Raw genomic sequence first — 13,762 nt, forward strand, 5'->3', positions numbered from 1 at the left:
TGCAGAATCTTTTAAATAAAAGAAAAAAATCAGAAGTGTTATGACAGTCCCCTCTTTCCCTGTCTTCTCTATTTGCTTTTCTTTTCCTGTGATTTTAGGTAATTTTTTTAAATCTCTGGTCATTCCTCTTATTCTCTTTTGGACCCCTCTGGACTAATCATCATCCTTCTTAAAGCAAGTTACTCTCAAATTGGTAATCTGCAGTGTGAATGTGAGCATGGAAGCTGAACAGTAAAAACAGGAAAACTGAGGAGTTATGCCTGATCCCACCATCAGTAACTAGATTTCAAGCAACTATCTCTATTCTGAGAATATCATGTTATGAGCTCAATGAAAGATAAAAATTCCATTATGCAAAGAACACAGGAAAACTTGGGGAATAAATTCTAAACTAAATGATCTTAAAATGTGTGGAAAAGTTCATCATAAAGCAATGCTTTTTAAAAAAATAAACCCACAAAAACCCCTGCTTAGATCACATAAAGGTCAAAGTGCGCATTAGATTTGTGCTTAGCCTTTCATAAAGCCACAGTTAAAAAACATCATTACACACTCACATAATTAAAAAAAGGTAGTATAAAAAAGGAAAAAAAAATATGTAGGAGGGATTACAGCACCATGTGGCCATTCATGAAATGTGTACTTTACAAGCCAGACCTCACATGATGGTAGAGAGTGTTTCATGATGTGTTAGCAAAAAGTACAGATTATAATGAACACACATAAAGACACAGTGTTAAGGCCATGCACATGAGTTTAGCTGACATTTCCCTACTTTTAACAGCTTACCCAGAAGGCAATTTTTTTTTTGCTACCATATTTTTAATGACATGTCCCTAAGTGTCTATTTTTTTTCCAAAAGGAGAAAAAAAAAATCCCACAACATAAAATTAGTTTAATAGATAATCTTAGGCTGCAATCATTGTTTCAAGATGTTGATTCAAGGAGGCATTCAAAGAGCCCAATCCCTCCCACAGCTGAACTGTATAGAGTCAGTGCAAGCTGACCCAACTACCGCTCTTTGTACAAAGTATACCTGAGTTTGCATTCAAAGGGTCCTGGACATTTAGCATCTTGTTATGCCAGCTCCATGCATTTGCCCAACACACTCTTTTCAAATGCTAGTGCAGCATGGTTTACAGACATAACAGACATAAAACATGAACACGCTGTGTGGCATTACTTGTTCCAAAGAAAAGAAGAAACAATAATCCTTAAATTACTAAAAAATCTGGGTGTTGTGACAAAAATCGCATGACTCCAAGACAATGAAAACAGCATCACAGAATCACTCTGGTTTTACTGACCTCCAGTCAGTCTATAAAAAAGTGAAATTCTATTTCCAAATCAATGGACCAAAGATATACCTACATAGGTTAAGTCATTGCAAAGCAAGATGTTTATTTGCCAAAAAAAAAAAAAAGATTGTAAATGTATCATCCAGCCCTTCCAAATTATCAACAAGCTAACATGCAAGGCTTCCAAACACAAGCTGCCAGCACGGAGTGTGCTTCAGGTTTCAGACACGAAGCTTATTTACATGACAAAGTTAATTAATCCAAATTTACCTCCTTTTTGTTTGTTAGCTATAGACACATTTTGCAAGAACAAGGGAATGGCGTAACATCAAAGTGTTATGTTAAACCACACTTAAAACACGCTGTTAAACTGCTGTGTTTAGAGCTGCTTCTGCATGAGAAAAAACACAGAACCAATGACTAACAAAAAAAGCTCAGCAACATTCAGAAATCAAGTTTCCTTTTGGGCTTATCCAGACCAAATTTCTCTGTCCATCCCTGCCTTCATATAGCATGTGATTTATTGCTACCTATAGGTCAGAATTCAGGTCAGAGTTGATAGAAAATTGCCAACCTGATCAGCACTGCTGCATGTTACACTGTCTGCCGCTACAGCAGCTCAATTTATTCAGTTTTATTAGTTAGTGTTGGCCATTTTATCTGTGCAAAAAAGTAATAAAAAAAAAATCAGCAATGCTGGTACAGACTGTCTACCAAAAAAGGCTTGTTTCAAGAAAAACAAGAACTTTACACATGAACTCTGCTAATGAAAAACAGAAAACTGGAAATATTTCTTATGTTGATTCTAGGGACTAAAGACAAGCTCCGTCCCAAGCAGAAGACCCAACAGACCTTTCTCTCCTCTCCCAAACCTATCTCCCCACACCTCTCACATTGAGCAAGGACACAACAGAGCAGGGACTGGCATCCAAGCAGGACACAGGGAGGTGACTGCTGGCTGTGGCCCAGCAGAAAGTCCACCAGCTCTCTTTTGCATGGCTTTCCCTTCAGCAGATGTACCTGCAGTGTGGCTGTCTCAGAAGTTTAGCGACCTACTCAATGTGGTTTCAAAGTGGCCAACATGTTCAGAAATTATTTAGCAATTCAGGAGGAGAGAGGATGGAAAGACAGGCAGGACACTTGAAACTGCTGCACGGCTCTCATTTCTTTATAAACTCATGCCAATAGTGAAGTGTTGTCCCCTCCCTCAAGCACATGCATACATGCTAAATACACACTTAAGATATTAAAAACTGCAGCTGAAAGGAAGAAGAGGGCAGCAGCCTGACACAGAAAGGATGACTCCTGACTCAGCAGTGCTGGGTGATAATTCATCCTGCCTCTGAACAAGTAAGATCTACTGAACTGAATTATAAGGGCTAATTAAACTGTGAAATTAAGTAGAATTGGTGCTTTATCTCTGCATCTTCTTAGCACATTATAGGAAATTTTAAAGGAGTTAATTCCTCAGTGGCCTATAACTACTGCAGAAAGTAAAGAATTCACAGCTCCAGTGAGACGTGAAAAAGCCTGTTTCACTTTCCAGGTGGTTGTTTTAATGCTTCACCCTTCTCTGACTTTACCTGCCCTGATGAGCCAGCCTTCAAACAAGCAAAACTCACCAGTCACTGAGAGAGGCATGTCATTAGATTTTTACACACTTACCTGCACCATTCACTTACCCCAAGACAGGAAGGAATGCCCAAGCTCCCTGCTCTGCCTGAACTGGGGTCTGTAAGTGCATGCCCAGAAGATAAGAGTTTGATGTTGGAGAGAGACATGCTGCCTTTCCTGTGACCAAAACAGATGTTATGCAATTCTCCACATCTCTGACTCATCCTTACCCAAAACCATGGCCTTGCCACTTGCCTCTGCATTCCTACAAATGTTCTTCCCACTTCTCTGAAATCTGTGACACTTGGAGCACTCACCAAGTGTCTTGAGTCACTGCCCAGTGACTGTTACAGTTAATTCAGCAGATTACTGAGAAATCAAGGGTTTTCCACAAATTTGAAGCTTCTTCCTGTTTAATTTTTTCTTGGACTAAGTAGATGATAACAGGCACTTACAGTAATGCACAGTGAACAAATTGCAGCTATTCTGAAATAGCTTTTTATCTCTCTGCAGGTTATTCCGCTTCTTCACAGCTTCTGCACTCCAACACTGTACTGCCTGGATCTACCAGCAATGCCTGGAATCTCAGTAAATACATCAACATATAAATCTTTACCTGCTTAGAGACATTATTTAATATTTGCTCCTGATTAACACTTTGGATGTTTTTCCCAGCAACATTAGTATATAAACTTCAAATCAGAAAAGGACAATAAAAATCCCCAAACCCCCAAAAAACAGCACCACTTTCTACAAAAAAAACAGTCTTGAAATGGACTGGATGGAGTAGCCACCCTCCAGAACCACGGGGTCATGTCCTAAAACTAACCATCATTGCACTGGATAGACTGGGAACAGAAGCTGCAAAACAGTTTGAATAAAAGCTTTCTCTGTGACAAGGGCTATGTAGAAATTCACTAACATGAAAGAAGAACAAGACAGTTTGACTATTTTTTATCTTTTGTTTGAAGCTGGAACTATGTAGAGTTATGTCTGTAAAAATTCACATAAGATTTGCTTTCATGTCTCTTTTTAATACTTATCTTTCTGTCTGCCTTTTTGCACTACTTCGGATTGAGAAAAGATAATACTGAATCAGAAGATGAAGATGCAGTAAAGGGGGATTAATTTACTTAGCTGAACCTACAGGCACTCTTAAAAAACTGTTCAAGAATGAGGAGAAAATGGCCTTAGCAAGCATTCAGGTCAGGATGAGATTTTCAAGGTTTTAGAACTTTGTTCAGCAAAACTAATGGTGTTCCAGAAATATGCATGTACTCAAACTCACCACTGAAGGCTTAGCTCACTTCCACTGGAGATTTATTCTGGAAAGAAGATATAGCCTTTTTTTTTTTTGTTTTCACTTGGAAACAATCGTATGTAAATACTTTTCTGAATAATCAGAGAGCTTTAAGTGCTGACAGGTTTATAAGCAGGTACAGGGCACAAAGGCAGAAAATACGACTGATTTGTCATTGCTGCTATTCACATCAGCAATGATAATAAAAACCAACAAATTTTTTGTTTTGTACTACTGTTTCGGAAGCTGAGAAACAGCAAAAAGGATGAGGAAAAGGCTAAGTTGTTTAATGCCTTCTTTGCCTCAGGTTTAAAAAAAAAAGTTATTTTGGGTGTACCCTGACCCAAGTTATTTTGGGGGTACCCTGCCCCAAGTTGGAAGACAAAGACAGGGAGCAGAAAGAAGTCCCCTTAATTCAAGAGGAAATGGTCAGTGAGCAGCTACACCAGTTAGCTACACACAAGTCTATTGGGCCAAATGAGATCCACCCAAGGGTACTGAAGGAGATGGTGGAAGTGCTCAGGGAGCCCCTTTCCATCACTTACCAACAGTACTGGATAAGTGGGGAGGTCCCTGTTATTGGAAGTTAGCAAACGTGAGGCCCATCTACAAGAAGGGCTGGAAGGAGACTCCAGGGAAGCACAGCCCTGTCAGCCTGCTTGACATCAGGGCCAGGTAAGGTTGTAGAACAGATAATCCCATGTGCCATCACAGGGCACACACACAGCAACCAGGGGACCAGGCCCAGCCACCTTGGGTTTGTGAAAGGCAGGTCCCGCTTAGCCAACCTGACCTACTCCTATGACAAGATGACCTGCTCAGTGGATGAGGGCAAGGCTGTCAATGTTGTCTGTCTGGACTTCAGTAAAGCCTGTGACAGTTTCCTCCAGCATTCTCCCAGACAAACTGGCTGCTCATGGCTTGGATGGGTGCACAGTTTGCTGGGTGTAAAACTGGACAGCTGAGCTCAGGAATGGTGGTGAATGGAGTTACATCCAGTTGGCAGCCAGTCACAGGTGGTGTAATCCAGGGTTCAGTATGGGGCCAGTTCTGTTTAACAGCTTTAATAATGATCTGGATGAGGGGATCAAATGCACCCTCAGACAACACCAAGTTAGGCAGGAGAGTTGATCTGCTGGAGGGTAGGAAGACTCTGCAGAGGGCTCTGGGCAGGCTGGATTTATGGGCAATTGTATAAGGCTCAGCAAGGCCTGGTGCTGGGTCCTGCACTTGTGTCACAACAACCCCAAGCAGCGCTACAGGCTGGGGGCAGAGTGGCTGGAAAGCTGCTTGGTACAAAAGGACCTGGGGGTGCTTGTCAACAGCTGCCAAACATGAGCCAGTGTGTGCCCAGGTGGCCAAGGCCAGTAGCATCCTGGCCTGTTTCAGCAATAGTGTGGCCAGCTGGACAAGGGCAGTGATCCTCCCCTCTATTCAGCACAGGTGAGGCCACACCTCAGTTCAGTTTTCGGCCCCTCACTACAAGAAGGACACTGAAGTGCTGGACTGTGTTCAGTGAAGGGTAACAGAGCTGGTGAAGGGTCTAGACAATAAGCCACAGGATAAATGGCTGAGGGAGCTGGGTTCTTTAACCTGGAGAAAAAGAGCTTAATGGAAAATCTTACTGCTCTCTACAACTATCTGAAAGGAGGTTTGTAGCCAGGTGGGGGTTGGTCTCTTCTGTCAAGTAACAAGTGACCAGGCAGGAGGAAACAGCCTCAAGTTGCGCCATGGAGGTTTAGATTGGATGTTCAGAAAAAAATTTTTCATGGAAAAGGTTCACAGGTATTGGGACAGGCTGTCTAGGAGAGTGATTGAGTCCACATCTCAATGTGTTTAAAAGTGTTTAAAAGACATGTAGCTGTGGCACTCAGGGACATAGTTTAGTGGCAGATGTGGCAGTGCTGTGTTAACTGTTGGACTTGATGATCTTAAGGATCTTTTCCACCCTAAATGACTCTACATCTCTATTTTAAGCCAAAGCAAATCAAATTCACATTTTTCCTGACTCTGCTTACATTTTCTCTGCTTCTCTAGTACCTTGGTGATATGCTCTGAATGGCTTCATGCAGACCCTACACATCTTGAAAACACTCAAGCACAGGCAATCTGAGTCCAGCTAACCACTGCAGATAAGAAGGCATAAATAAATAGCTTAAAGAAATCAAGCAAAACTAGAACACTTCATAATATTGTAATGTTTATAATGTGTATTTAAATCACATCCTGAAATTTCTGTAAATGCAGTATTTGACAATCAATTTCCTAATGAAATCAGTTTTTAAAAACCCTAGAATTAAGTAACCAAGAAAATATAAAACATGCTACTTCACCTGTTAAGTATAACACTGCTAATAAATTTTGAAACTAAAAATGTTTAATTTATCAGAAAACACTAAGAAATGCTGAACACTAGTATGCAATGTTGCTGCAATTCAGTGCTGTCTGATCTAGAAGATTCATCAGCCCTTTCACTATTTGACACCTACTAGTTAAACCAAGGATACTCTCAATAAAACAAAAGGTTTTCAGGTTTGCAACAAAGAGCCAAAAGAGAAACCACAAATAATTCTATACATCTTATGTAACTGTTTTGTATTTTCAGAGATTTGTATTGTAAGAAAAAGGTAAATACCTTGTAGATACATCATGTATACACTACAGAAGAAACATGATACCTTAGTGGAAAGGATGTACCATAGGTACAGAAAATGGGATCCATAGGGAGGAGCAAGAGGTTAAGACTGTTGATCTTTTTCTCTCATCCCTAATGTTGAGTACCATATCTGTAAAATCAGTTTAATCAGGAAACATCCCTTTGACCCTCACATGAGGCTACTCTTTTGATCTACCAGTTTGGAAGAGGAAAAAGATAATTTACCAAAAGTGTTAAGTCCTAATGATTTTTATTTTTTTAATGGTAATACAAATAAATCAAGGAATCAGAAGAGAAGATCAAAATTTTGTTTAACTCCTCTTGTTTCCATATATAAAATCATGGCCATAGTTAAGTTCTATATCAAATGAATTTCCAATTGCTCAAAATATTTTATTTTCCAAGAAAACAAAAATAAACACACCCTGCCCCCAACTTTATAATTTCTTACTATACTGTCTACAGAAGCCTGAAGCCATGCACTCACATTACCATGCAAACAAAATGTACCATGTTGTGTATTTAGGCAAGCTTTGGCAAAGATCTGCAGTACAATCATAATTTTACAGAATTTTTTAAAATCTACATGCAAGGAATCCAATCTGGTGGCACAGATAGCATGGTTCCTGAATATAATTTCCAGATTAAATTTACAGCCTGGGCAATAACCATTTGCAGTCAGCTTTAACCTCTGGCTAAATGCTAACTGGCATCACTCATTCAAATCCTTCCAAAACTTCTTTAGAAGTTTCATCCAAATTCAATTTTCCTCACATTCCGTGCTATATAAGTCCCTAGAGTCTTGCTGCATACTTTTAAATATCTGCCAGAAGAAACAGCACTCCCATGATACAGAGTGTAATCTGTTTGCATGATTTAAAAATACTTCCATAGCCTGTGGAATGGGGACTATTTTGTCAGAACAAAATTAAATTGGTTATATTGGTGAAGAGTCATTCCAGGCACAACATTCATGAACTCAGTGCAGTCTTCAATATCCTTTTAGTGTCTGGCTATACACAGATGAAATGCTAACAGAAGTGTTCTGCCACTTTTAAAATACAAGTGCACAGTTTAAAGACCTAGGTTACCATCTCTTGCGTGTTGACTGGAAACATTGTAAATCACAATCATTTCAAGAGGCAAAAGCATATAATAGCATGCTGACTTTTCACAAACATACTGTACATAATTATGCTACAGAAAACTGATTGTGGGGGGGAAAAAACAACAACTTTGGAATGTGAATTCTAGTGACAGAAGGAAGGGAAAAATGTGCATTGTATTGTTTATGAATAAAAGAGGGAAAAAGTTTTATGTATTACAATTAATAGAAATCAGTGAAAAAGATTTTTGACCAAAAAAATGCCTTACCTTGAAAAGTTGAGGAAATGAACATGTCTAGTGAATAAATAGGGCTGCTCAGCAGTGCTTATGTTTTTAATCAATTCCATCTAAAAAGAATTAACAAATCAAATTTTCCACGTTACACCAATGCACAATTTGAGACAAACATAAAATTTTCAAACAACAGATGATGATATGATTTTCAAGCCTGAATTACTCAGGACCTCTTTCCCCACTATCCCTCCCAAGCACTGTCACCAAGATAGCATGATGAATATTTTATGTTTAAGCAAGAAAGGTTGAGCTGCAGACACCATTCTGCTACCATGAAGCTCACGTACTTCCAAAATACTTCCAGAAGTGGGTATCACTTTAAACAAAGTCATAAACTAAAGGAACTGAACTCTTTCTAAATCTGCAATAGCCTTCCAAATGGCAGCTACCCTCTGAAGATACTAGATCTATTCACCCCACTGCCAAAAATGCTACATGTCTGAAACTGTAACAAAGCAGGAGCTGAACCAATGGTCATTTTTGTGTAACAATAAACACTGCCAACACAGTCAAGACACCAGCTGATTTGCTTGTTTAAATATAGAAATCAGGACTTGCAATTCCTTTTCCTATTACAACAAATTAGGAGTACAAACTAAATTGGCACTTTTAGAAAGATGATGCTAAATTCTAGTTCAGGCCCATTCACATAATGTTAATTAAAAAAAAAAACAAAAAACTAAATAATTCGAGTTTTCAGACCATTAAGATAGAAAAATTTAAACAATACCATAGATATGATCATCTATTTTGCTTAAGCTGAGCTCTAGCTATGATTTACAGGAAACTGGAAGTGTCTAGCGAAGTATCATGCTAGAGAGTCAATGTTTCAGTTAATTTTACTTCCTTCTTAATAATTTTCTAAGATTTATTTTCCAATTTTCTGTTCTGTGTTCAAATGCAGGCTGTGTTATGGAACTGAAAACAAATAGACTTGAAATGACAGGTTTATTGATTTTACAAACTGGGTAGTAGAAAGCAATTCATACACAAAAAAAAAAGAGGTAAGTCTATGAACTACATGTTCTGATTTGAATCATATTAATCTATGTGAGGAGATAGTAATTAAAAATGTATTTCTTAAAACTTGAATGCTATAGTTGACATAGATAAAATAAGCAAAAACATGTAGTCCAAACTGTTGTGTGGTCAAAATAAAGTAACTGGCATGTGTGCAGCTACTTTTTGGAGCAGCAAAAAGAGCATGGTAAAAAATTTTGCCCATGCCATAGCAAATACCAAACCACATTTAAGAGACAGCAGTTGCCAATTTTTTTTTCCTTTCTAATGTCCAGTTTCAGTAGACTGGAATTTAGCCATGTTTTTTATAATTTGTGTCACATCTTACTGCTTCTTATCCATCTTGCATCCTCCACTTTTTCCCAGTGCATATGCCCTGACTTCTTCCTTCAGCCAACATAAGCTACAGCCATTTAACTGCCAGAAAGAAGTGCACACACTTATCCACTTTCTCTGCTTTCCCTCTGTCTTCAACAATTCTATACACATACATGTATGATGACCACTGAAGCAAACAGTTCAGGTTGTCCATCTTCTCAGGATGGACCTTTTCCTGTCCAACTAGTTTGAGTACATCAAGGTATATTAGGTACAGACCTTATACATCACAATATATTAGGTTTGAGAAAGTATAGCAAGGCATTTTACATCTAAAAAAGGCTGTAAACCCAAAGAAATAGAACGTAAGACGAGATCACCAAAAGAAAGACAATATAAAGGGAAAAGAGAAACAAGAGACTATGGAGAGAACATGTGCAATTAAAAAAAAATGAACACAAAGAATTTAAAGAAATTGTGAAGAAGAGAATAGCATCCCTTCCTTAGCTATTCATATATATGGAGTCTGGATGGCTTGATTCAAGCAAAAACTGGACTTTGCACATCTTCTTTAGTACAATATAAATGCACTGGGCAAGAAATTCATAAACCTGAAGAGCAAAACTTGTCCAGATCAGAATTAGAAAGCCCATGAGGCTTTGGAATACTTAGCACAAAGGAGTATTGTTGAGTATTGTTTCTTCATGCTCTGAAGAGACAAAGACTTTCCTAGCAAACCAATTGTCCTAGATTGCAAGGCAATATGTATTCTATTTGCCATCTGTTGGAGGTGTGGCAGTTATCATCTGTTAATTGGGCAGTTTTCTTTATCTCTTCCACAAACCAATGCTCCTCCCGGGAAGACATCTGCTGTTCATGGCCTATTGAATGTCACGGCATGACTTACAAAAGTTAGAGCATCCCATTGTAAAATGTTCCGCCCAGAGGGAGGAGCCAAGCACTCCTAAGTGGATATAATCCGAGTTTTTGGGACACCAGACTCAGCCTTTCCACTAGTTTCCCAGAGGAACAGCTGGAGCTTTCCACTGGACCTTCAGAGGAAGACTACACCCTTCTACAGGATCACTGCTCCAACAGAACCACATCTACCACTCCAAGAGGACTGCAACCATTCCAATTTGGACTGCTACCAACACCCTGACTAAAAGAGTGTCTGGTTGTATTCTGACTCTGTCCATAGTTTTTCTTTTGAATTATTGCATGTATTTTGGTCTTTTTTTTTCTTTTCTTAATAAATTGTATTTCTGACTTGGAGTTTCTCACTGGTTTTGCTTTCAAACCAGAACACCAATATGTTGGCATTTCTTTAGAACTGTAACTCACTCTGCCAAAAAATTATATTCTTCGATTACCTTGCAGAATCAAACAATAGAAGACCCTGTAGCCTGTGTATCAGATTTCTCAATTGGATTCTGTGGTATTCAAGCCACTAGAGATTCTTTTTGTTTGGTTGGTTGGTTTTTTGTTGATTTTTTTTGTTTGTTTGTTTTGTTTTGTTTTTTTTTACTGAGGCAATTTACAGGAGAAGTGAAATTCTCAGAACTGTATAAAGCCTGGTGTTATATTTTGCATTTTACTTGTGTTGCTCTATCTGCATGAAGTAAGGAAGAAAGACAGCAGGAAGAAGTTACTGATCTGGTATAAAAACTCTGTTCATGCCCCTATGTTCATCACTGTAATTCCTTCTTGGAATAAATGAATAAAAACTTACTAGAGTATAAATATGGAGATATAAATATACTATACCCATACAAAGTAATCCCACTAAATCTAAAAACACAGGCAGCTCTAGTAGAATACTGCTAGATAAACTTAGCTGTGGGTATATGTGAGTGTTGCAAAGCACCACATGAGCTTCCCTTGGCTCCCAGCTGTCCCCAGGGCTGACATCAATTTGCTATCAGGAAGCAGATTCACATCACAGCACTGCCATGTTTCTCACTCCATTTCACCTGATGTCAGTGTCACATGAACCTGCTGCTGGACAAGCACAAGCACTTCAGCCTCAGGAGCAAAGGGAGGCTGGAAAGATGCACACAGTGCAGGACAGCATCTGGCTCCTGTTTTTTTTTTTTTTTTTTATGTCTTGCTACCAAATTCAGTCTCTAAGACAACAGCTAGCTCCAAAGCAGAAAGAGAATTTTGTTTTGACTTAGAGAACCTTCATGTTTAGACACTTAATGATCAGCTGGACTTGTAAGCAGATGTGGATAAAGCTACAGTGTGCATAAGAACAAACAAGCAAAATCCATTCTTCTAAAAACCCTGCCAAAGAGGTAAGGCAGACTTAACTGAAATGACATACAGATGTCAGGAGGGAAAAATAAATAACTGTAATGGCTTGTGGCCACGTGCAAATTGTGGCCATATTTCCCATGGGCCTCTCCCTCTCTCATCACGCCATCCTGAACTGCTTTCAGGCTAACAACTCAAATGTATTGGTCAGAAAGACATAGTGATCCCTCCCTCCTTCTAAGACTATGTTAAAGAAAAAAAACCAAAAAACCACAACACAAAGAAAAATCTCCAATGTCTCCCAGAAGAGTAAGTTTGGTTGGTTGTTTCTGGTTGTTAAGATTTTTTCTTTTGTTTGCATGTTTGTTTCTGTAAGATGAAACAAGAAAGAAAATAAGATGTAGAGGACCCACAGAGAGCAACAGTGAGCAGAGGATGAGGGCTGAAGAAAACAAGTGCTTTTGGATGAAATGAGTGATGATGGAGAATGACATACAAGTATAGATGGTCATATCACCCTAAGTTTGAAAAGAAACAAAAAGATACAAGCAGCAGAAGATAAACAACCCTGGCAAACTCTGTTAGGGAAGAGATGAGTCAGAACACCTCCATGGTTGGAGAGAGAATCTGTAGAAATATTTAGTGAAATACTAAAGGCACATGTATCTGCTAGGATTAGGGCCCATAAAGAGCTACTTCTCTCTCACTGCTGCCCAGAGCTCTCCTGCAGGAATTAGGCAGCTTGAGTGAAACATTGTTGAAAAATACAACAATTTGCAATGTTTAAAAATAAAAAGCCAAAACATACTAATAAAAAAATTAACTAATTAAAAAAAAAAAAAAAACAAAACAAACCGAATTTGCAAGTTAATTGAAATTAACTTGCAAAGAGCTGCAGCATTGCAAATGCTCCAGCAGATGGCACCGTGAAGTGAGTCCAGGAGGGCTGGATGGGGACGGATTTTCTCTAGCCACAGCCTTGTTCCTGCACAAAAACTCAACTCTGGCCTTCGAGAAAGGACACCTTTCTCTCTGCAGGAGATTGCTAGTCCAGTCCCTGTGCTAACCACTCAGAGCAGCCCCACTTTGTCTGAGGTATGCACTAAGTAAATTCTATTGGGAACAAAAGGAAATCATCAGATAACAATCCCACCCAAACAACAGCCAAAATGTTACTATTTTTTTTTAAGATGCTGTATTTCAGTGTGAGAATTTGAGGTCAAAAATGTATAAAAATGGCAAGGCAACTGGGATTTTCCCATGCGGTTTGCTGTATCACAGTATGGTCTCTGCTGTATCACACTATAGTCTCGACACAAAAAAGAAAAAAAAGTATATCTCTGTATCTATCTTCCCTGTGAGTTTAAGTTCTTCTGCTGCTTTCAGTCTCTACTGAAGGCATGTAGGGCTCAGGAGGCACAAGTACCTACAAGAATTTTGGTGTATCACTTTCATCTCAGTACTCCTTTCCATAAACAACTCAACTCCCAGGAATGAGACTAGATCTTCATTTTCAGCTCTCAAAAGCTTGGAATGGTTTCAAGAATTTCTTCACCTCCCCAAGCTGGTATGACCAATTTTCTGTCTTTAAAAGCATTTAAGAAAAATTAGTGATGGATTTTTAGTGCATTGAACTGGAATTACCTATGAAGTTAGCTGCACAGCCGTAATGATGAGTGATAGAAGGAAACAATTTGAAGATAAACTACCAACTACTCTTGTATGTGACTGGCATCTCTATACCTATAAGCATACTCATTCTTACTTCCCTGAATGCAATAAAATGGGAGTGCAGGGCAGGGGAAGACTTCGTTTTGCAACAGTTTGAGGGGCATTTTAAAGCCACATCAATTAGATTAATATTATGTCTTATTTCCTGTATTTAATTCACTTGAAAAT

The 13,762-nt window shown here is 38.8% G+C and overlaps 1 protein-coding gene across 1 annotated transcript in view; it reads right to left on the reverse strand.

Annotated features, from left to right (window-relative positions):
• UST (uronyl 2-sulfotransferase) overlaps positions 1 to 13,762 on the reverse strand; it is a 153,137-nt gene that overhangs the window by 64,098 nt on the left and 75,277 nt on the right. The window contains exon 4 of the mRNA XM_053939235.1: positions 8,243 to 8,322. Within this exon, the coding sequence (XP_053795210.1) occupies positions 8,243 to 8,322 (80 nt within the window). The remainder of the gene's footprint in view (positions 1 to 8,242; positions 8,323 to 13,762) is intronic.

Source organism: Vidua chalybeata, chromosome 3 (genome assembly GCF_026979565.1).
Source record: "Vidua chalybeata isolate OUT-0048 chromosome 3, bVidCha1 merged haplotype, whole genome shotgun sequence".
In the NCBI taxonomy this organism is placed as follows: domain Eukaryota; kingdom Metazoa; phylum Chordata; class Aves; order Passeriformes; family Viduidae; genus Vidua; species Vidua chalybeata.